Source organism: Buceros rhinoceros, unplaced genomic scaffold (genome assembly GCF_000710305.1).
Source record: "Buceros rhinoceros silvestris isolate BGI_N320 unplaced genomic scaffold, ASM71030v1 scaffold8452, whole genome shotgun sequence".
Lineage (NCBI taxonomy): Eukaryota > Metazoa > Chordata > Aves > Bucerotiformes > Bucerotidae > Buceros > Buceros rhinoceros.
Genome location: NW_010400607.1, coordinates 1 through 25,027, shown reverse-complemented (window position 1 = coordinate 25,027; position 25,027 = coordinate 1). Strand labels below are relative to the sequence as shown.

The following is a 25,027-nucleotide window of genomic DNA, read 5'->3' as shown; positions in this document are numbered from 1 at the left end:
CCTCGCCTTACCTGAGGCGGCTGTGGAGGCGGAGGTGGGACGTTCTCTTCCCAGTGCCCTGTCGAGGCTTTCACCGCGTGTGTCGGGCAAAACCGTTCCCCTCGGCACTAGGCACTGAGGACAGCTGGCTGAGGCTGGCAGCGGGAGGCAGGAGCGCGGTTATAATGACCACCTTGCCTGTGTTAATTAATTGACAGGTTTTAAAAGCAGTTTGAATATATGCCCACATATTTCCCTTCATGTGTTTTCCTAGGAAAGCAGGAAAGAGATGAGGCTAATCCACTGCAGAAGCTTTAAATCAGCAAAGTTGTGTGGTTGAGGCATATTTTATTCGGGCATTACTGTTACCAGCCAGCTGCACCGATGGTAACACAAGTATCAGCGTTTGTCCTCGGGGAGCAGGGGCTGCTAGCAGAGCTTCGCATTTGGGATGGGACACGACACGACGCGTTTTCAGATGTAGAATGGCAGGTTGAAGCAGTTTTATGTACAGACCATGTCCACAGAACACCAGGGAATTGATGGGGAAGGACTAGCTGCTCTTCTTTTTGTCTTTTTTGTAGTCTTCTCAAATTTTGTGGTACTTTAATACTATAAAACATTAAGGATTTATTTAATGCTTATTTTTTTATAGTTCGCTGGCAACTTTTTTTGCATTTTACAGTCCTCTTCTGAGGGATTTTCTGAAAGCCAAGATTCAGACAACTGGCTTTCTATTTTATGTGCACTGAAAGGACTAATTTTTCTTCCAAGGGCTTACACTTTTTCAGAGAAGTGGAGCATGGTGTGCATTTAGAGTCAAGGGCCAAAGGTGAGAGCAGTCAAAATAATGAATCATTATGAAAACCTGGACAAGAATATGTAAAAACCATGAACTTAAGTCTTTACAAACCTAAGAAAAAGTTTTCTGTACTTTCATTTCCACTCTTGAGTTGTTAAAATTTTAAAAACCTTGCATTTTTGTAAGACACACTCCTGACTACAGTATAGTTCTGTAAGTCAGAGTCTCTGCCGGCAGTAAAATATGGTTCTGTTTTCAGATATTTCATACGGTGTTAAGTGAATGTTTGGGTAGGAAGATGCTTTGCTTGTATGTGTCCATTTAGGAGTCAGACTGAAGAACAACGAGTAAAAGTGACTGACGTCATGACAACCATAAGACAGAGAAGGGTTGGAAAAGGCACAGAAGAGGCTGAAGATCAGCTTTCAGAGGAGAATGATGTGAAGCCTGATGGGAAAATTCTGCCCGGTGGGTAAATGAAAAGGAATGTTACATTACGGTTTTTTAGAAGCGTTTAGCTTTTGTTGTCTGTCCTAAGCACAGCTTAGAACTAAGGGTGTACCAAGTGCATTTTCATACCTGAACATCTATCACCAGAATTAACTGGATGAGATGGGAGCATGCAGATTATTGTATGTCAATCTGACCTCTATTTTAAAATTTTATATTGGTGAGAACAATTTTTTTCAGTTTAGTATCAGTGACACATTATCGGATTTCATATAGCTATCAGAGGTTCTTAAAAAAATTCCAGTTCAAATCATTGGCAACCTAAACGGATTTGAAGGCCTCTGATGAATTGTAGTTTACTATAGCATAAATTCAAAAGAGAGAAGACGTTAAGGATCTTAAATGGAGGATCTGTTTAAGTAATGAAATGCTGACAATGTTTTTCTTGGTAACTGTATCGTTAGACTTGGCAAAGTATGATGGGTTTCATTGGTCTGTTTATTTTAAAGGATGTTTTGATCTAAATTCCAAATATTTCTGTATTTGTATTTGGGGTAGACGAAAGGAAATTGAGATTGTTGTTTCCACACAAGTGCATTTAGGCTAAATACAAAATGTGAAAGTGATCATAGTTCTCATCCGGCTCAGCCTTCAGTTCCGCTGAACTGTGTATTTGGTGCAGATGTCACACACAGTGTGAAACAGCCATTTCAAAGGTATCGTTCCAGATCACCATGATCCATATGAAGCCTTATATCGACATTAACAACCCTAAAAAACGGGAATGTGAGTGTGCCATAAATTGATTGAGCCACCTAGAAACGCAACCTTTCTGTCCCATCTCTAATCTTACTCTGATGAGAACAGGAGGTTTCTGCAATTCCGAGCGTGACACTATTACCAAAGGCTGCTTTGGCCACTGTTCAGTCTCTCTGTGGGTATTTAGTGAGGCTTCTGAACCTTCAGTGTTGTTTTTTTAAAAAAACAAAGGAACACCAAAAAAAGCAGGTAGCAGTTGTAAATCAGTTGTAAGACATCTGAAGATTTTAACTTCTTACTTTGTGGTTTAAGGGTCATCTGTATTGCCTTAATTAAAAGAGATGTCCTGGAGGATATTACAATTTAGATTTACAAACTAGATATGGTATTTGTCTAGATTTGTGTAGGATCTCGGTGTTCTTAAACTTTAGCTACGTTTGGCCAATTAAGGCACAGCTTATTTTGCTTTGACTGTAAATACAATCCTCTGAGTTTGCTATTTGAGAAAATTTTTGAAAAAGACAAAAGAAACAACTCCATAAAGACCTCTTAAAATCAAGTGTCCTGTTACCTACAGAACGCCAACTGTGCTAGCACAGCAATGTATAAATGCATTTGCAAAATTCTTTTAAGCTGAAATATGTGTTCCACAATTACAGAGTGAAATATTTTTCTTCCAAGATCATACAGGTGCAAAGCTGTGGAACATACTCTCAGTAACTGTTGGCGGAATTGTTGCCATCTCTCTTGGACTTCTTACTTCTGTTTATGTTGCTACACTGCATGAAAATGACCTGTGGTTTTCCAATATTAAGGTAACAGTCATTTTCACAGTTTCATCAGTGCTTTCATAGACCAGTAATATGAGTTTCAGTTGAAATTTCATTTATATATTTGTCTTGTTTTACTTGCTGAAAAACATGGACTATTTAATGTTTTTAAATTTGATTTAAAAAACGCTGTTCTTCCCTTCCCACCACTTTTTAAATACTTGATCATTTCTGTAAGTAACTTTCCCCAATTTTTCTCTAAAGGCATTGCAGCACAGCTCCTGCTCAAGTTGTAGCTATGGTTTTTCCAACCCTTGATCGTTATTTAGCACAGCATTTCAACAGTCTGCTCTATGTTGCTCTACAATCGTCTTTCTATTATTCAAAGCAATCCAAAACCAAACAAAAAAGTTAAAATAAACAATATGCAAAATCCTGACATAAAGGTCTTCAATTGTATTTATATTGTGATCCTCTAGTGCAGTTTAGGCACAGTCTCTTACTATTCAATATGATTTTATGTAACATTGTCCTAAATGTGCAAACCTCAAAACATATTCCAGACATTCACCAATGCAAAACCAACATCTACACTGCAGGAGAATTTTCATGCCCAATATCCAGGACTGACTGTTTTTTTCCTGGAATCATTGATGCATGAGAAAATAATAGAGCAGTACATGTATCTAAACTTAACCAGAGAAAAGAAACAGGCGAGTCATTTTCCTTTCAGATGCCTAGAATTCACTCTGTTAGGTCTACATATTACACTGTTGAAAGAGTGCATATATTTACTTGCAATACTCGCATTGCAGTGTGTCTTTCCTATACTACCCACCTTTTGGGTCCCAGGAACTTTTACATATCTGTAATAAAAATAGTTAGCGCTTACTGCAACAGCTGCAGCCATTTTACAGGTACAACACTGGTTTGTACCCACTGTCGTTTTCCTTTCAATCTAGAGATAGATTGTATTGTATGAATACTGAAGTTACATTTTAGGTTTGCCTTTTCTTTCCAAAAGCAAATACTGGTTAATTCCACAGGTATTGTATATTTTGAAGTACAAACAGGCATGGGCTTGGGACGCTGTATGAACGTAACGGTTACAGCATTTTTGCTCTGTTGAACTGACACAGAGGAGCACAAGTGCACTGAGAAAATCAAGTCTGTAGTTGCAGTTAAGCTGCCCCGCAGTGGATTAAATGCTTATTTTGTTTGGTAATTACTGTTTTTATTTTAAGTACACTAGAATGCCAGTAGATATCAAAACTGAAATAAAACCCTCTGGATACTTTCTGTCTGGATTCTGTTGTCTCTGTAGCTCCCTTCGTATCAACTCCTTAGGATGAAATAACTACAAACATTGGAACATGAGCAATTTCAGCCAATTTGATAGAAATATTCTAGATAGAAAGTTCATCTGCCAGCAGGTTAAGAGAGACGCAGGTATTCTCTGATTGCACATTATACCTTCTTCAGTAAGATGTACACTCTGCCATGAGGCTACAGTGCTAATCTTAAACTGATGACAAGAGGAAGAGTTTTAATGAGATTTGACATACTATTAGAGAGAAAATGACCAGCTGTAACACAGAGCCGAAGGTGGTCAGGCTTCATTCACGCTTCTGCTTTTGGAGCTGTGTGTTCAGCAAGTGGATGCTGTACCTGTTACTCAACTTAGGCTGTTTCTAAGGATATCTTCCCAAATAAAAGGCTGTAGCTCTAACTTGACTGATCAGACAAATGTAATTTATTTTGTAGGCACTTGCATCCCAAGCAAGATTCAAAGGCACTTTTAAAGATTTGTTCTTTTATTTACTACAGCTTGAGACCAAACAGGTACTATCCCCTGTGATTTATTTACAAAGAAGGCTGGGGATGAGTCAAGTCCAATCAAATTTTCTGCAATCATTTGCCAAGTCAGAATCTGTGCTCTCACTTTGATTAACCCAAAGCTTTCCAAGGTGTTACTGTTAACGTAAATATAGTCTAGGCTTGTTTTCTTTACAGTATCCGTATCAGAGCATTTTGTGCCTCACTTATGTGTGACTAGCAAGATAAGAAATCGAAACTCTCTTATTCTGATACACTTTCTCTTAACTAAGGAAAGAATACCTTAGAATATATGTGGATGAGAGAAAGTTTAAACAGAACACTGTTCCAGGAGTAGCACGGGAAGAGAAGGCTCTATGAAGAGCCTGTGAGATTTCCTGCAAAGCTGAGACAGAAAGGCTCATCTTAACATCTATAAAACAGTGTCTACGTAGACATCTCTGTGCCCCCATGTGTGAATGGACATTGTAGTAGCTCTACATCTATGTACGTTTTCCTGAATTGACTAATCTTTTAATTACAGCACATACCATATGTTAATAACAGACAAGACTAAAATATACAATGAAACAATCTGAGATCCTCAAAAAATATGTTGAAAATAAATGGAAAATTTGCTTTTTTCTCTTAAGATTTTGTAGTTTGACTAAAGCGTATGTTTTTGCATACATTAACTGAATTTTCTAAAAATTGTGAAAGAGTAAGTTTGATTTTAATGTGTGCCTCAGCCCTCACTCTCCGAATGGAGCACTGTAGTCTAGTCCTTGGCACACAATTATTGCATGCCTTGCTTAATGAAGTGCAGAGGTTATGTTGTTTATTTTTATTAAACATTACATGTAGGAGAAAGGGAACCAACACTAATACACGTTCAGTGTTTCACTAACTCCCATGCCTATGAAACAGTAGTAACAGTAGAAACATCACCACTGCTCTGAAATACAGAGAGGGAAATAAATTCTAAATCAGTTATATTTCCATACTTCTAAAATTAGTAAGTTCAGTTACTCTGAATTGGCTGTAAACAGTGCAAAGTTGGGGATTTTGTTACTGAACTCTGATACAAATACTATATGACAACATATTAGCCCCCTGGACTGTTCTCCTTTCTTCCAATAAACTCCAGTTAGTTAGATGGTAAGAATTCAGACACAGAAGGCTGCTAGATTGATATAGCAAGATGTAAGCAGAGACCTGTCGTTTTTCCTTTCACGTGAGCGTACTGGTTTTGTGCATCAGTAGGAGGAGTCTGCAGGGTTTATCTGACACTTTTGCACTTACAGGTTTTTACATACATTATTCAGATAAAAAAGGTGGCGTGTTTGTTCTGAAGACCTCATTGAAATATGAACATTGAAATTCCTCAGTTACAAAACTGTGGAGTTTGCAATTGTATTCAACCCTAAAAACTGAAAGTAAAAATAACTCATTATATGTATTCATTATGTGAAGTCATGACTCTTAACTTGTAAGTAACTGAAGTCACACCTTGCATGTACACTTGTAGTGATTGACTTCCTGGGGTTTCAGTTGCGATTCATAGAAAGCCAGTTCAGTTTTGGCTGTCTTCCAGCAGTGGTTCACCCGACTAGAAAAACTCTTCTGCGGCTGTTACACTGTTTTGTTCTATTTTCAAGATGGCTTTCAACAGTGCATTGATTTCAGCTGTGCAGTGCATGTGAATCTTGTTCTTACTTGCTAGTAAATATGCCTGCTATTATAAGCTTGCCATGGTCTTTGGAGAAAGATGTAATATTGTTTCCTTATCTGAAAAACTGGAAATGCAGATCTCCAAGAGTGGTTTATGCTATGAAAGAGGTACATGGTTTGTAATTTTTTTTTTTTATTCCAAGACCTCCTGAAGGAACTATTAAAAAAAAAAATAAAAAGAGAGAATGCAGAAATCTGCATCACATAGTCAGAAGCTGTGTTCGTGTACACACAGAAGGTTATAATCACTTATCTTGACCAAACCATTTTGAAGAAAAAATCTTGAATCTCTTCTCATATACATTAAAAAAAGATTTCTGTTTATGACAGCAACAGCCAAAGCAGATTTCTTAGCCAAAAATCCTTTCACAGTTTTCTGAAAACGCGCTGAACTACACATATAAAATGGCTAGTCTGTTTTCCATGATTTTCGATAGCAGTTTAGTGCCTGCTCCTCAAGTATAGGACCTTTTGGGAACAGGATCTACTATGAAAATAGTAAAACAGGATGGGGGAAGAATTGCATCACCTCTCCTGTCAGCTGTTGTATTGCTTGTGCAAATGCAAACTCTGAAGAAACCTTGGACAGGAATGAGCTAAGGCCCCATAGCAAATTAACACTAACAGGTAAGCTTCGGAGCTTGCATTCGCTCTTACCCCTTCTGAGTAAGCATTTAGACTGCTGTAACTGAATTTTCATTTAATAAAAGATGCTGCTTGTAAGAAGTGAGGAATAAAAATACCAAATTTTAAATCTCTCAGACGTACAGGGTAAGAAGCCTGGATTCCTTCTCTGCAGTGCTTGTTTTTTTCCTTTCACATTTTGAATATAAAAGAAGGATTAAGAAAGTAGCCAGCCACTTCAAACTCTACAGAGTCTGTATTGAGTTTCCACTTGTATGGTTGAGGCTATTTTCAAGTATTTCTGATCTTAAATTGAACAACTAAAAATATTTTTAATTACACAAATTGTGCTTTAGCTTTGTCAAAAAAGGGAAGTAATCGGAGCTTTGCTTACGCTCTTTATTTATAGAAAACCTCAACTCAGACTTTGCTTGCTCAGTATCCTGAGTTACTTGGTCAAGGAGTTTGAAGAAACCTAAGCTCTAGAATTTTGCACTGCCCTTGAAAGGAAAAATCCTTTGTATTTTGTTTTGAATACTGGATATTATTAGTATACAGTCACACGAACTGAAATCGTACCCAACTCTGTATGTATCCCGAAGGCTAGCATTCTCTTTTTTTGCCTTGGGACAGGGGAAACTCCTTTGTTAAACGCTCACAAATTGTATATACAGAAAGATAAACGTGCTTTCACAATGCTTACCCATAAGTCTGTATGTTTTTATTGACGTGGAATACCAGGAAAAGTATAAACTGCTGTGGAACTGCAGAAGCATTGTGGGTGAACAAAACAGATGTTATCTTAGCATGAAACAGATGTAAAACTCACTAGTGTTTGTCTCATGAAGTAGCATTTGGTTGAATACAGCTGGTGCCAGGATTACAAATTAATCATGTTTGAATGCATTTTTGCTAATTAGATCCCCCTCTGTGATTACTCTCTCCCCCTTAATAAATTCCAAATGTTAACATTCCTTTTTCTTTTTTTATGAGCACTTAGAATCAGCCACTTCTTGTTATTACAAAACTTTTCAGTAATGATGAATTTGAAACTAGAGCGTGTTCAAAATCCAGCAATCTCATTTTGCTAAGTGTGTGGCTTTTAGTATTTAGTGCCAATGGCAGTTTTTCTACTGGTATTATAATGATTTGTATGTCATAGAGCAGCCAGAGAATTTACTTGTGAACTTACACTGAATCAGATGTGGGTTTATCTGTTGATTTTTCTCAGACCAGAACTAATAATGCTTTAGTTTGTCAACAATTGACATCAATAAAAACACATATTTTGAGATAAGATTCTATACTGGGCAGCAGAGGAGGGAGGAACATAATTTTTTTTTATCTAGCATTATGTTAGCTCTGAAATATTACTGATTCGGTTCCAGCAAAAGAGATGGGACTGTATGAGAAAGATGGAAGTCTTGGGGTTCTGTGCAACGTTGCATTAACCAGAATGGCATTCACAAAAATCTCAGAAAACAGTAACATTCTGTTATTTCCGTAATGGTTTTTTGTAAAGAAAGCTGAATAAATAAGATTATCTTTAGCAGCCTCATGACGCTTACACCGCGTGCAGGAATCTCACTGGGTTTTCAAACCTGAGTGGAAGCCTTTTCTAACTTACTGCTTGTTAGTAAGTTAGGGATCTTATTATATAAACCACTAAAAAGATGATTAATAGTAAAACAATTTTATGTAAGGTTCCTATTACTTCTCTTCAGGTTGGTTGTTCATGCAGTCTTTCTTTGAATGTGGTTGCCCAAGGCTCTGAATTTGTTAAATTTCTTTAGGGGTTCACAGCTAATGAGTTAAAAGGAGGTGAATTCCCAAGCAAAGATCCTGTACTGAGAGCAGTTTTCTCTAGGAGCTCTTTCATATCTCACTGGACTCCACCTGCTGCAATGTCAGCTGAGATGCACAGTTAGAAGTGTACCTAGTGTAAATAAGATGAGCATTTTTCAATTAAAAATAAGAGCTTTACCTACACCTAAAACCAAGTTAAAAACTGCCTTTCCTTTAACCTATACTTTGAGAGCGATGGACAGCTGGCTTCCTGCAGGAATCAGCATTTATCAAGTGGGCAGCAGCGTACCCTGCCAGCTGAAATCTCAGAGTGCCGTTCCTGTGCAGTCCCAAGTAGAGCACACTGAATTAATTGAGCCTTACGGTGGCAAAGCCATGGAGCGCTGTGGGCTATCGACACAGAAAAGGTTAGATGCATGGAGCAAACACATGCAGTTCTCAAGTCCAGCTGTTGGCTACTGCACTTGCCTAAACATTTAATAATACAAAAAAAAAAAAAAAATTTCTGAACAGCATTTCAGAATCACCAAAGGCGTATACAGTTTCTTGTCGACACCTCAGCCATTTGCCTCTCGCCCTCGTTTGTCCCTGTATTTTACCTTTATTTGAACTCAGTTGCATAAAATGCACATACCCAAAGACTGCGGACACTGTATGGGTCCATTTCTCTGGCGCAGCAAGAATCTGAGTTGAAGGCAGCTTTAGATGATTGTAAAAAACAAATGGAAATTTGTTTTCTATTACAATTTACTATTAAACTCTCACTTGCAGGAAGTTGAAAGAGAAATTTCATTCAGAACAGAATGTGGTCTTTATTATTCCTACTACAAACAGATGGTTCAGGCTGCTTCCATCCAGCAAGGTATTGTAAACTGTAAAGTAAGTTTTACTTTGTATTGCTAGCTAACTATTTTTAATATTTTTTCAAATATAGTTGAGAACAAGGAATACCATAACTATTAAAGATAGCGTGACAATTGTACTGAAAACAGATTTTTTTCTCTTCATACACCAGGGGGTCAATAAGTTCTGAACATAATAAATTTCACGATGATACATTGGTTTCTGTGCCACACCTTCACGTTCTGATGAAGGCAATCACTTTGAGGGACAACTTTCCTACCTGACAAGGCTTCAGCCTTGCTGGTTTATTCAGTGTGTTGTTTGGTTGTCACTTCTCCTGTTTAATTTGAATTACGAGCTAGTTGTGGGAAGGGGCAATTTTTTTTGCCGTATGCCTGGACAGTAAGTGACACAGTGAGCCGCTCCCAAGAAAATCATATCCGATGATGGGGTTTTCTGTGACAGCCTCATGTTTTCTGGATACTCAACTGTTGCTCCCTTGCAATTTTGCTTATGCTACACATTTGTCGATATTAACATCACCCGTATTCAAAGTAGAGACAAGAACGGTTCTCAAGATCCAGTATGTACCACATATTCTATACTAGGAATGGAAGTGTGAGAAGAGATGTTTTATAAATTACTAAAGCTGTAGTACTCGAGTTGGTACTCTGAGCCACATTCAGAGCAGGGAACCTGAAGACCTCAGAACGTCGCGTTGAGTAATGTGATCTGAATCCTTGTTCAAAGTTTGCGGTTTTTGATGAGATCCTAAAATACCTTTGAAAACGTTATTCACTGTTCAAATGAAGCTGGAGGGGGAAAATGACAATCTCCTATTTCAATTTCTCTTTATCGTTAAGGTTTACATGGTTTAGTATATGACAATAAAACTGAATCTGTGAGGACAATTAACATACTTGAAAGAATGAATGTTTACCAGGAGGTGTTTCTCAGCATTCTGTATAGGATTCTTCCAATTCAGGTAGGCATTTATTTATGGCTTTAGATTGTAAGTGCATTATGAAGATTGCACAGTGAATCACAGCTCCCCTTTTTAGTTATTTTCTAATTAGAAATATTCCTGATACCTTTTTAATTTGTAAAAGCAAAACCTAATTAAGTGTAATCCCCCCCCCATGACTGTTTAATGTCAACATCAGTATTCTTGTGTTTTACAGCAATACCTAGAGCCCGTTTATTTTTATATCTACACTTTGTTTGGACTTCAGGCAGTTTATGTCATTGCTCTGTATGTTACAAGCTGGCTTCTTAGTGGAACGTGGCTTTCAGGGTTGTTGGCAGCTTGCTGGTATATTACAAACAGGTAAGTGAGATTGAACAGTCAGTCCTTCTAACATTATACTTGATGTCAAAGGTAAGGCATTAATCCTTCAAATGAGTGGTCAGTTGGACAAAAAAAGGAAACTATAAAGCCATTCTCCAGATTAGGCAGAAAATGGAAAAATATTGTAAATAACACGAAATAATTAAAAATGAGCTGATGTTGCAGACGAGGATTTTAAAGTTTCAAGAAGTTTCAGTAGAAAATTTTGCCTTAAATTGCTCTCTGAAAGTGGACTACATCTTGCAGATGTTTCTGCATCTCCAGATGACATAAAATTGCCTGTGGTGTGAAACTCCACATGCTGGATTTTAGGAGTGATTTTGGTTTGGGGTTTGTTTGGTCATTTTTTAAATTACCCAAGCTGTGGTTCCTGAGTCAGATGTGCTCCCCACAGAATGAGGTTTTTTAGCAGTAAGTGAAGCTGAGGTACAACATTTGAGGCACAGAAACAGTGGATGACTTGCAGAACCTTCATCGTGATGTTATTTCAGAGCCAGTGATGTTTAAGGAACTAGAGTGTAGAGCTTCCTTTTTTATCAATAAGTAGTTAAAATACTACAAAGATGCCTGTCACTGCAGCCTCTTCGTCACCAAGTGGTGTTTTATTTGCTTTAAATTTATGAAACTCCATTTGTTTTGTACAGAATAGATACTACAAGAGTAGAATTCACCATTCCTTTAAGAGAGAACTGGGCACTACCATTCTTTGCTGTTCAGATAGCAGCCATCACATACCTACTCAGAACTCATTTACAGCCTATTCAAGAAGTGAGTATTTCTAATAAGTATGATACGGTAAAATTAGTGTCAGAAAACTGTCTATAAAACTCAGGATAAAATACCTAACAAACATTTATAGCCAGGAATATATGCGAAATCACAACATTGAAAACATTAATTAGATGAGCCTTACATTAATTTAAACGTAGGTGAAATGCAAAGGGGCACGTGCTCAGCACTGAAAAAAAAAGATAAGCTCTAAAGAGTACAAGGCAGCAGTTTTTAAGAAGGCCTGTGTTTAAGAAGGCATAAGAGACTAACATAAAGTGGACAGGAAAAAAGCTTGTAGAGCACAAGGATAAAAGATTTTCTTTTCATTTCTTTTGTTTTTCAAATATAGGAAGTTGTCCTGATCTGCAAGATTAAAAGCAAAGTAGTGATAGTTTGTTTGACAAACTGGTTCTTAAATCACTACTCCTCAGTTTGTTCCAATAACTGCTATCTATAGCATAATAAAACACTTATTGCATGTTAATCTATGGGCTGAAACTATGTGAGATCCCACCATTTTCTTGCAAGTGGTATTACAATGGTAAAATACAGGCATAAATAGAAGAACATGTAGCTAAAAAAAAGCTCGTTATCTTCCAAGAAGTTACTGCAGTTAAAAAACTTGTATTAATGTTTTAAAAATGGGTTTAAAATAAAATTAAATTAAGGCATTTCTGGATGGTTTTGTCGGGAGTTTTTTGTGGGTTTCATTTGGGGGAAACCATAAAGTTAAATAAAACTTCTTTCCCTGCTTCCAGAGAATGACACTTATGGCTGTGTTCATAGCGACGTTTCTCTTCAGCCTGACTTGGCAGTTTAATCAGTTTATGATGCTAATACAGGCATTGGCATTATTCATACTGGACTGCTTTGACATGCTTCCTACAGCAAAGGTAAGAGCATGTTTGGAAATAACCAAACTTTTTTCTTTTCTATCTAAAGCTAACAATTTTGGAGGTATTTCACTAACCAGTGGCCTGGATGCCCAAAGTAATACAGATTATACACTGTGTGCTGTTAAGTAATCACAACGTATATACTGCAAGTGTAAAAATGAATGATCCAAACAACACCATTTCTGATTTTTTTCAGCTGATCTTATTTTACCTTAAGTAATTTGTTTCTATTAAGTTTTGTCTAGTTTCGTTTAGACACAGTTGATCTAATACCACAGCTTAAGTATATCTTCTGGAAGTGGCCAGAATTAAAAAATAGCACAAGAAATCTTTGCCTAAGCTGAAGTGATAACGATGGATGAATTTTGCCTCAAGTATTGTGCATCCTTGTTTGAAAGTTAGGTGTAGGCACCGTACCAAAAAGAGAAGGAAGACATTGATACACCACTGCTGTAACACCAGATTAATCTTAAGATCTTTGTGTTAGGTAAACTTTATGTTTTGGTACCACTGAATCAGAAAATTGGCTGATTTTTAGGGTTTGCATTCAGTTGAACGTTTCTAACAGTTCAGCATAGCTCAAAAAGGACTATACTAAACTATTATAAAAGTTAGAGAAACCAGCTGAGCTGCACTGAGCCGTAACTCTTTAGTCATAAAGACATTACAGAGGCTACAGAAACACTTGTTTGACTAAAGAAAATACAAAACATCTTCCAAATATTAAGCAATGGAATATTTTCGTCGCTCTGTAATTGTTTAATTCATCTGCTTCATTATACTCTCAGGCTTCCCTGGGTGTAAAACAGGTATAAAATATTAACCTATCTAGTTCAGGACATAAATATAGAAAAGATATAGTAGTGGCTCTAAGTGTAATAATTTGGTGCAAGATGACACATTTTTGGTAAAAATAACTGATGTTGAAATACATGATAAAACATATTCAAAGACTAGCAGCTATGACTGTAAAGTTTTGTGGGTGTAACAGTGTCCTTATTGTTGCAGGTTACATGGCTCTATATCGTTCAAATTTCTGCATTACTGATAGTCTGTGTCCTACAGTTCTTTAATTCTATGATTCTTGGATCATTATTTATAAGTTTTAATGCTTCTGTCCTGATAGCAAGAACAATCCAGGTAGGTACTGAAATATTTTTGTAGTAATAAATAAGGAGTGTGAGAGATATAGAGAGATAAATGGGTAATTTATATGCGTTATAATGTGAAATTACTAATACTAATTAGAGGGATTACTATAGCATAAAGGAGCAAAAACATTGCATGATCAAATAATGAATTAAATTACACTAATTACAGCATAACCAAGGACATCAGGCACCACCATCCTGTGATTGCTATTAACATTCATGACTGTGCAAGATGTAGTTTGGATCCTGCAAAAAAATGCATAAACAGATTTTACACCTGTTTCCGCAGGACTTGTCTTGGATTTATGGATCTGCCTCCAATAAAATACTCTGTGAGAAGCAGACACATGTCAAATTCAGTTCACTGAAATCTGTTGTTTCTTTCAATGACTAGGATTTTTTTTCCTGTATTTACAGTTCTCTTTTTTCTGATACTGGCATTGACAGCAGCCTCTAACCAGTGTATATGAATTTACAGGGCCACTCCTGATGCCTCTGACTTGTGACCTTTTAAAATCAGGACTATGTTTTTTATAGTTAGAGACTGTCTACACCTATTGCAAGTTGCCTGTCAGAAGCCAAAGAACCAGTCTCAGATCTGGAGCTCTGAACGGGAAAATTACAGAAAATCTTACCAGCTGACAGTTAGCTCCAGAAGACTCCTTTGGCACACTGAGGCAGAAGGTCTAAGGAATAGGTGTTTCAAAAGACACACGATGCTGCTGAAATTAGGGGCGTCTTGGAACACAGTCAGAGTTGCACCGGGTGCCAGCAGTTGTGTCAGTGTAGTGGCACCACCTCTGAAGGAAGGCTAATTACAAAACTCTACCGCAGCAGCACGCTGGGCAGTTTCGATGATACCGTCCCCTCGGTTTTGTCGGAGAAGTATCTTTATTCTGCATACTTGGTTATGTATACTTTTTTGCTTACAGGAATGTAATACAAATTTGATCCTAATCAGGCCTAGTGGATAAGCGATATCAAGTAGTCTGTCTTGCTTTTGTTCCAAATACGTACAAAAAAGTACTGAAATAGGAATATTTTCTTCTTTCTAGAGAAACCTAAAAAAGGGCAGCTTGCTTAATAGGCTTGGGAAACTTACCCTCCATGTACTGTTAGTCTTTTGCTTGACTCTTCTAATAAATAAATTCATCAAGGTAAGCAAATAATTTTTAATATAGAAACTTAGAAGATGTATTATATTAAAAGCTATTTGTTAATCATCGACAGGAATAGCATTAAATAAAAATTGCAATGAGATTTCACTGCATTTCAGAGACTGGTTGTAGAAATTAAAGATCATTTTCCTTGTCTTTTGGGGATATAAGATTTTAAAACGTATTCTTAAGACATCACAAATTAACACGATAATTGAATTTGTATTCATTGCTTGAAGCTCACCTGTGATTTTATAACAAGTGTACATTTATACTGCATTCTGATGTTGCTGAGCATTTGCAAAGCTTTTCGTTGATTTTACTTCTCAGTGAATGCAGTTAAAAATGAGTACTTACAAAAACGTTGTAGACGTAGCATACTTCTAGTTGCCTCTTGTGCACAGAGATATCTGCAGACATTAGCAGCAGTAACACATTTTCTGCCTTTGAGGTTTAGTCTTTTCAAGAGACCTATACCAACAGATTAAAATTTAGTATACATGGAATTTAGAAGTACCACTGTAAGATATTGTAAAAAAAAAAATAAAGCTAAACCAACTTGTCCTGGATAATCTTTATCTGTAATCAAGAAACTAACCGTAACAGATATTCTAAAAAATAAGTGACTTGCCTTGTGGGCCATAGGACCATAATTACAAACTGAATGCTTATTTGATGCAGAACACCCTGTCTCAGTAAGCCGTAGCGCTTCACAGTTTCATTTAAATGATGAAAAAAATGTTCACTGTGTGAAGCTTATTTTTTGATACTTAAAATATAATTTCTTTTCTTTCTCACCCTTCATAGAAAATTCTTAATCTTGAATCAGATGAACATATATTCAAATTCCTGAAAGCAAAATTTGGATTTGGAGCAACAAGGTATGATTTACCTGCAATTTTACTTTTGCGTATGACTTCACTAAGTGAAGCCTGTGGGTTGTTCTCATTTAAAATCTTGGGAATAAATGGTGTATTTTTACCTTGTGCAAGTCATACATTTTCCTTCATAATAATCTGCACAACTGTGCCTTTATAATTGCTTGGAAAAAAGAGAACTTTGGTTCTTTTTGACATCAAGTTATGAAATACACAATGACAAGGATTATTCTCTTTTTAGAGATTTTGATGCTAACCTGTACCTTTGCGAAGAAGCTTTTGGTTTACTACCATTAAATACTTTTTCAAGACTGTCGGATACATTACTTTTTTATGTCTACATATTTGTTCTCTTCCTTATGACAGTAGCAGCTGTAATCGTTGCCTTTTGGAACCTCAGGTAAAATATATGTTTTTAAAATAATTCACATTTTCATCAATTTTCTTTTCTTGCCAACAGGCTAAGGGACTGACCCTTGAATACAGCAGCAGGCATACAGTGTAACTTTCCACAGGTCCTAGGGAAACAGTAGGACACAAAACAGAGAGATCAGGCAAAAATAACTAATTTCTTATTAAAACTAAAAATGAAAAGGATGTAACAAGACTAAACAAAGAAACATTCTTCCCTAGATTCCATCAAGTTCTTTTGTTTGCTGAAGTTTTGCAGTATGTGTAGGGTTGTTCGGTTGGGTTTTCCTGGGGTGAAGGGAAGCAGGGAAGAGGTGTCTTTATAGCAAACAACACTAGTTTCTTTAGTTCATCCCATTTCCAGGTGCAAAGCACTCCAGATCAAAGAGTAGTATCCGCAGACTGCCCGGAAATGAGTCAGGGAGTCTGTGCTGGACTTCTGTGATCGGTGTGAAAAAGCAGGAGTGGCAGACTGCAACTGTAGGTCACTGCTGCCCGTTCCTGTAGCCATTCGCAGGATTTGGAGGGAGTTACAGAACACTAGAAGAAATTAGTCCTGAACTGCTATTTGAAATAAAAGTAAATGGTTCATTGTGGACCTCTCGGTTTTACATTTACAACCTGGGCAAAAGTAAAAGGAATGATATAAAACTTGACGGAGCGAAAATTCAAGGTGTGTCACGTAACTAATGCCACTCATCATAGATTTTATAGAAAACAGGATAAAATGGGGAGAGAGGGAGGGAGCGGATCTAAGACATTCTGATTCTGAAACTGTTAGGCCAACTGTGAAGTCATAGTCATCTGTAAGGCATTTTGGTACCATTCAACCAGCCTCTTAAAATATTAAACTGCGTCAGTTTTAAAAACAAACAATAGACTCTGCAGCCCTTGCTTTCCGTAATCCTAAATGTATTCTCAACCATTACGGTAATTTCTAACAGTCAGCTCAATTATACCCCACCCAAAAAAACAGAGGGAAAAACACACACATTCAGGCAGCTTCTGTTTTTTGCATCAGCCTTCCACATACAAGACTAGCCACAAGACTAGCCAAGTAACTAGTAAAGTTACTTCTGATCTATGACTTCAGTAGCATCCAGGTATACCAGCACAGCCCCACAGAACGCAGGTAAGTTCTTCACTCTAGTCAAAGTCCTGTGAACCTTGGGAGAGTAGCTGCTTCACGCAATAAACAAACATGCTTTTCTGTAAACAATTTGATCTCATTCTAAAACGATTTGTTTAAACCCCACTTCCTGAAACCAGAAGTGAAAATAAATACCTGATGCTGCATCAGGTTGGTGCTATCAGGCCTAATTATATTATAGATAGAATAGAAGATTGTGGACTGATGGCAGTAATGAGGCTCTTTAGCCTCAGAAGGATTAAAGGCTTTTTAAAATACAGATAACTATATGAAATGCATTACAGAACTTAACACAACACTTTTGATTACTTCTGTTTGATTAGTGGTTCAAATCAAGTCCAGTTCATGGAAAAAATGGAAGAATGCCCAGTAACACTGAAGCCTGATGCTGCTTACAACTTAATTCACACAGTTCTCTTTGGATGTCTGGCATTAAGCACAATGAGGTATACTTTTTTAATTTCCACTAAAGGGTTTTTTAGACGACTGATTATATTTTGATGAGAGCATAGAGTATGCTGGCCACAGACTGGTAGGATCACGGACCTTCTGTCTCTCCCTGGTGCGTTTCTGCTTGTATACTGAGGCATTTCCCCAAATCTAAATAGAAAGTTTGTGAGTTTGGAAGCAGAGATGTTCTCAAGAGCAACTAACAAACTGCAAAGTCAGACTTTTCCTCAGTTATTAGAGTCCTGAAAGTCCAAGAACGCTGTGGTCAGAATTTCTCTAACATAACTGCTCTCATCAACGTGGCTTAGCAGAGCTCCAGATGCTCAGCAGATCTTGTCTGTGTTCTTCCAGAATGAAGTACCTCTGGACATCCCACATGTGTGTATTTGCATCTTTTGGCCTGTGCAGTACAGAAGTATGGAAACTGGTCCTGAAGAGTATTCATTTCTACACGTCACAGAGGGTTAGCGCTGTCCTTAGAGCCTTTCATGACATTTGTTTGTGCTCCAATTCTAAACCAAATCAAGACTCAGATTTTTAAGACATCTGAAATGAATATTTTTATAGTCCTTTTAAACTGGGTATCTCTGAAGTACATTTGTATAAGTTTAGTAAATAAAATGTATTTAGTAGTGGTTTATATATTAATTCCATTTGAATACACTAGGTGGCAATATAGATGTGGCTATGAAAAATAACCCCAATTTTATGAAAAAAGTCTTAGTCACCACAGTAAGTAATGAGAAGTTATCAGCAGTATGAGATCTTCACAGGCTATGATAATGAATGATACAGTGTTTTCCACTTTGTAGAAGATAGATTAAAATCCATCATTTGTGACAGGTCTGTAATAAGTGGTTTACTGAAAACAAAATCAGAAATACGGTCTTAATTCCAACTCAGTAAATTCAGCAACATGATAAATATGTCAGATATCAACACATTAAAAATTAAGTCTGTCTAAATAAATGTATCGTCAGAATAACTTTTTTTTTTAATTTCTCTTAGGTGCATGTGATTAAGTATTCTCTACCAATAATTACAGTAATATACATTTCATATAAGGTAAGAAAAGTTTTGCTCAATGTTTTAGCATTTTTTAGTTGCATGGAGTTTCCCTTTTCTCATACAGGGATGTTGTTTCAGCAATCATTGCATACAAGACTGTAGCTAGATTTTAAAACTTGGGATAGACTACCTGAAATGCAGGTTCCTTTATGTATGTGAAATTGTATGTAAAGGATTGATTAGGCTCATTTGATCTGAAGTAGGTACAAAAGTTTGTCTGATTGTATATGTAAGTTACCAGGTGTTATTTAAATCCATAATTTATGGAAGTGCAAGTAGTTTGTTTTCATTTTAACTAAATTGCCGATGAGACGCAGATGGTCAAATTGTGTAACGATTCATTGTAGGAGAAGTGTAATCACAACTTTCTACATGGCTGTGCCTTATCTCGTATGTTTTGAAGTACAGAATTGTTAAACTAGTCAAGTACTTAGGTTATCTCCAGTCTGTCCCAGAAACAAATTATTATTGTGGTCAGATGTTTAAATGTAAATACATAAAATGCATTTAAAATAATAGCGCGTACAAGATTATTAGTCTGTCTGTCATAGCAGTGAGATTCAGAACATTAACTCAATGGGTATGCCATTATTTTAATCTGTGTTTACAAAGACAAAAAATTCAGATGCTACTTTGTTGGAGAAGTTATTTCTGCAATACTAGTGCGAGGTGGGAATATTTCTGTTAATAACTACCTTCAGAGAAACTCAAGGGAAATTTCATTATTAAAGTTAAGAAGATGGTGGTGAAGCATAACAGTTAAGAAAGCTGCTAATAGATCTCTGCAAGTCTGTTCCCCCCTTTAAAACAGTGAAAACAAGAGGTCAAAAAAGACTGTAACTGTTTAGTTAATTTACACTGTTATATTCCACTTAAATTTTCCTATTATTCTGCTGGAGGATTTTTTTTTCCATTGGTATGGTTAGGGAAGTCATTTACCATTTTCATCATCTCTGAAAATGACAGAAATAATGCCATGTCTTCTGTCATGGGTGATGCCAAGAGCATGGCATTCTAATAGTCTAATGTGACAGATCAACGAGGAATAATTTTCCTCCCACTCCTCATGAGCAGATGTGAAGTTCCTAAATCCTGTCAGGTTTCATTCTCAGTCAGCAGAAGTCTCTGACATTCATAGGCTTTAGATCAGTTATTAGTTGTGCTCAGTCCGCCTGAAAAGCATCATTTTTGTGTGTCTGCTAAATATATGAAATATTTTTTTTACATGAAAAGTATTCTTTTTCAAAGCGCTCAGTGGGAATAAAGAAATAGATCACCTGTGTCTTAAGTCAGTTCTTCCAGCTACCAGGAGTGGATATCTTTGTGTGCTGTCTTTTCTGCAAGACCTAGTGAGCCTTCAGGGAAGAAACCGACCTGACAGACAGATAAAACTTGTCACCAGATACCCTGGCAGTGGTCAGAATAAAAATTATTACAGAGGGAGATACAGCAAGTATCCGTTGCTTCTGTGAGAATGTGTTCATATATTCTCTCTCTAAAACCTTTAGAAACAACTGACAGTGCAAGTAGATTTTGATAACACTTGCTTATCTTTCTCCTTTCCAGATAAGAATTTATCTGTTCTTGCACCGTGACTGCTCAAAATGCATGAGCAGCTTTCACCACAAAGTTAACAGGTCATCATGGCTAGTTTTCTTGAACTAGTGATTGGGTAATTTCGTATTTCATTACCTGTTATGGTTACATTTATCAGAAGAACTATTCTTTAGTGCCATTCCTCAAAATAGCAGTTTTATGGTATTATTAACCTAATCCTGACTAAGCTAATGAAAGTCTCTTCTGAGGCACGTGGTTACCGCAGTCCCAAATACATCACTTGAATGATAATTTAGTGAGATACAGAGGCCGCCACAATGCCTGCTGTCTGTCAGGTTTCAGGCACAGTATTTTGAGGAGACCTATAAGACATGTATATTTCTATTTACACATTAGTGTAGCATCTTACAGATAGTGCTGAGGTATTTCCCTGCATACGTTAGCTGTGCTGTGGGTAACACATATATAATGCAGTACTAAATATTATTTATGTTTCGATTCACACTGTTTGTAGGTAGATTTCAGCTTCATCTGTGTCCATTGCTTTTAACTTCAGCAGAAGGATACCCATCAATTCGTGTTTGTATGTCAGTCATTCCTACATAAATTGTTGGCACGTAAAATTAGTTCCTGAGCTTCAGCAAGTCTATAGTTCCTGGTTCTGCCAAATAATCTTGATTTTTCTTTACTAGTAAAGTATCTGTTCATTCAGTTTCTCAAACTGCATTTTTGTCTTTGTCACGGTCAAGTCCTTGTGCTCCAAACACAGGCATTTGTTGCAGCACATAGCACAATATACCAATGATCTGAGCAGCCTTCGGCTGTACCAAAGTGCTCCCTGTATGTACTGTATTTGTCCTTTAAACCTAAAGTCTGTAGAAGAAATGACAAAAGAAAATGTCAAGGTTTTTTCTATTTGTAATACCTAACCCTGTTTCTAAGGAGATGCTTAATTTTCATTCTTAGGCCAACAGTAACTATAAATAATGTAGTTTTACACTAACTTGCTTTTCATGTGCTCTCAGAGGCTAAAGAATTAATGCTTACACTTTGTGAATTCAGAATAAGTTCCACTGTATGTGAGAAGTACTGAACTCCCGTAATCATCAAGGGGACTGTTCAGCACCGCCAAGTCCATTGTCTAACTCTGGGCTTTCTAGCTAGAATGGAAAACATGGGTTGTTTGTGGGGGAAAAGCTGCAAGCTTTTAAAAATCTCTGGCTTCTTATCACAGCCAAGAAGTTAAAAATTATCAAGTGTATATCCTCAAGATATACAGATGGATAGATGGATAGATAGATGGGGGGTTGGCAACAATAAATGAAGTACACTGCAAACCCAGAGCACACCAAACATTCAGTGAGAAACTTAAGCATTGTTATACTGGATGAAATCCACGATCATGAGCCAGAGGGTTAAGAAATGTGAAGGAGAAAGCTGAAATCCTTTTACAGTGTAGAGAGCTGTGATAATGTTTTCACTCACAAAAGACGTAATTTTACTCCTGAAAGTTAAAAATTGTCTTATGTCCTCCAAGGAGCTAGGGTGGGTGATGAAACAAACTTTAGTGCCTAAATCTCCTTATAATTCAATTTCTTTCTCTAGTGATGTCATCAAGTGTAGAGTGTATAATTCTGTAGATTCTAGGTCTTAGTGATATTTTGCAATGAGTATTTACAAGGAGTTTTAGGACAAATATTTCCCATTATCAGTTTAGAGCATGAGACCTTTCTAGGTTCTTGGCTTTCTTGTTGGTTTTGATGCAAGTCAGCAGTAACACGTCATATTACCTTTTCCTATGCGAGTGTTTTTTGAGACTTCTGGAAATTACACATCCTTAAGATTTTTCCTGTTCAAAACCCCTGTGTTGCTAATTTAAGCCACTTGACGACAGGTTTGTTTTCCTGAAGACTTTGACCCCAAAGACAAGCACGTTACAAGCTGGAAACTCCTCGTACATAACACTTACTAGTCTGAACAGTTTGTCACATGCCTGATATGCTCCATCCATTCCTTTTTATCCATTCCTTGTGTCACAGTACACTTCTCCATCTGACCTATATTTGATTTACAAGACAAAATTGTATCAGTGTTATTGTTCCATATTTTTGTATGCTTTACTTTTTATTTATTTAGTCATTGTTATTCTGTTGTATTTGGAACTCCTGAGGTTCCTCAGGGTTTTTTTGGCTTTACTAATTTAATGTAGTGTTACTTGAAACTTTTGCTACCTCAGAATTCTCTTTTTAAATTCAGTCTATAGCAAGACCCACTACCAAAATTTTCCTCCAGTGAAAATTGCATTTACTCACTCGACAAGTTGCCGTAGTATTACATTGTGACTTGAAAAACCTGTCTAGATTAGTTACTGGTGTGTAGTAGTCCCAGCCTTCAGTAGATAGCGCAGCGTCATTAGATTCTCTGTAGATTGCAGGGCAGGTTTGCGACGTGATCGAGAAGCAAAGCAGAGCCCATTTCCTTCTGTCTCCACCCTGAAGGACTCTAAGCCCTCAAAGGGTTTAGCTATCCAGGGTAGTTTAGTAATGAAGAGAGGAAATTTTGATTCATTATGAGACTCTACAGTCTCATTTCACAACTGCTTAATTTATTTACTGATCTCTCGAGAGATCTTCTGAAGAGCTGTTACAACACTACTCTACGTCCCAGAACTGTAAGGCTGTGATACTGCCATAACTATCTTTCAGACGTGTCTCAATCTACCAGTCAGTATTACTTTAACAAATACATCAGGTAAACAGTTAAACTAACAAGTACCTTAATTGCCCCATTGTATCTCCTCCTCCCCTGTCCTCCTGCAGTTTTAGTGAAAGAATGCATATTTTTGCTAAGTGCCCGAGCATCACATTCAAATTCCTTCTGAACTCTTGGATTAATACTACCTAAATTGGATGATTTGTGGCTTTTTAGATTATCAGGTGGGTTTTCCTACACTTTTTGCTGTGACTTCTCACTTTGCAAGCCAGCAATCCGTGTTATCTGAAGACAGCAGGTTTGGAATAGGTTTCATCCTCTGCAGTAAAGACGGATGCAAAGCAATCAGTCAGGCGTTGGCATTGTCACTAGCTCTCTAAATTGCTGCCTTTTGCCCTTGAATAGTCACTAGCTTAAACAAGGAACTTTTAAATAAGTCTTTGTTCTCTTAGCTTTTTGGGATGTAGCAGAGTTTGAGAAATGTTCTCCTGTTTGTTTTAAACTGAATTGGCTTACCTAGGCCAAACCGTTGACACTGGAGGAGAATCAATTTCAATCAGAAATCAATTTCAATCCTTATTTCTGTCCTCCAGATTTGATTTATTGATTCTTTGTCTTCAGTACATTTTGAAATGTTTTCCCCCCGATAGCACGTTGGATGTTGCCATCCAGTCACACTTTTCATCTTTCTTCCAGTGGTTCCCTTTTAATTCAAACAAAATTCCACTAATGGCATCCACAGCACATCTAATGACTTTAACTTCTGATCCAGATTTTCTACTCTTTTTTATTATTATTACTTAGTTGTAAGTTGCCTTTCCAAACTTAATATTAATTTCTGGGGCCTTTCCTTCCCCTGTAATCACAGGCATTATTTAACGGGTTGGCTGTTACATAATGAACTGTTACATGATGCCTCTTTGTCTTGTTCCTTTTCTTAAAGCTTGGTCTGTCGAAATAACTTGGAACATTAATGTTCATCCTGTAGCCCAGGGAACTGAAATGGTTCACTTGTAAAGTAGATTGCAATGCAAATGCTGGCAACAGTCCTATACGGTGGCAACTGCTAGTTTCTCATCAAATGTAAGGTACAAACTGATCTTAACTAATAGAGTTCTGGCAACTCCAGTGGGATGTGCACCTGAGAAAAACGGTTCTTCTCAGGCGCACCACAGTGAGTCATCCTGTTTCGTCTGGTCATCTGGCAGGAGCTGCAGATCTCAAACTCCGAAACGGTGTATTCATACAGCAGTGACAGCCACCCGTCCCGCACAATAAGGGTAGATATGCTTATGTCTAGCAGCTTATCCATGAGCTGGGCAAGATCAGTTACCAGCTGAGAGGAACTAGTATGTCCAGAACTTGTTTTGTTCATTCTGTCTTCAGTTTGTTTCATTTTGTTTTTGTTATAGTTCTGGCCAGGAATAATGGATGAACTGTCAGAGCTGAGAGAGTTCTATGACCCAGACACTGTGGAGCTGATGAACTGGATTAAGTAAGAGGATTTTTTCTCTATTTAAGTTAAATGCTATTTGCGTAGATCTAATGTTCTTAGTTATAGTGTTCTCCTTATTTGTCACAGCTCGTCAGTGAACTCTGGTGACCCATGGAGATAGTTAAGGATGAGTGGGCTGTCAAGAGGTTAGCACAGGGAGGGCTGTGGAGAACAGCTGTATGCAAAGTCCCCCAGACAGCTCTGCTCTGGTTCAGTATCATGCAGCTGTATCGCATGTGTGCCAGGCAACCACTTGACTTCATTTGCTCCCATAAGTACACGCAGTTTTCCCAGCCAGAAGAGAGAAATTTGGAGGTGTCAAGCTTCTTCCATCCTAGTACAGCTGCCTCTTCACATTCATACACCTTTGCAATGAAACAATTTTATCATCCCCACCCCCTCTC

The 25,027-nt window shown here is 37.2% G+C and overlaps 1 protein-coding gene across 1 annotated transcript; it reads left to right on the top strand.

Moving 5' to 3' along the window:
• Window positions 1-1,146: 1,146 nt before the first annotated feature.
• On the top strand, window positions 1,147-24,623 carry DPY19L3 (dpy-19-like 3 (C. elegans); the record flags this gene model as incomplete). Its single annotated transcript, XM_010131934.1, has 15 exons — window positions 1,147-1,249; window positions 2,672-2,805; window positions 9,508-9,598; window positions 10,443-10,564; window positions 10,761-10,906; window positions 11,572-11,695; window positions 12,457-12,591; window positions 13,603-13,734; window positions 14,801-14,902; window positions 15,710-15,783; window positions 16,022-16,180; window positions 17,665-17,787; window positions 18,143-18,254; window positions 18,800-18,856; window positions 24,541-24,623. Coding segments are annotated over exons 1-15 (1,697 nt in total), but the record flags the coding sequence as incomplete, so codon positions are not given.
• Between the last annotated feature and the right edge of the window lie 404 nt (window positions 24,624-25,027).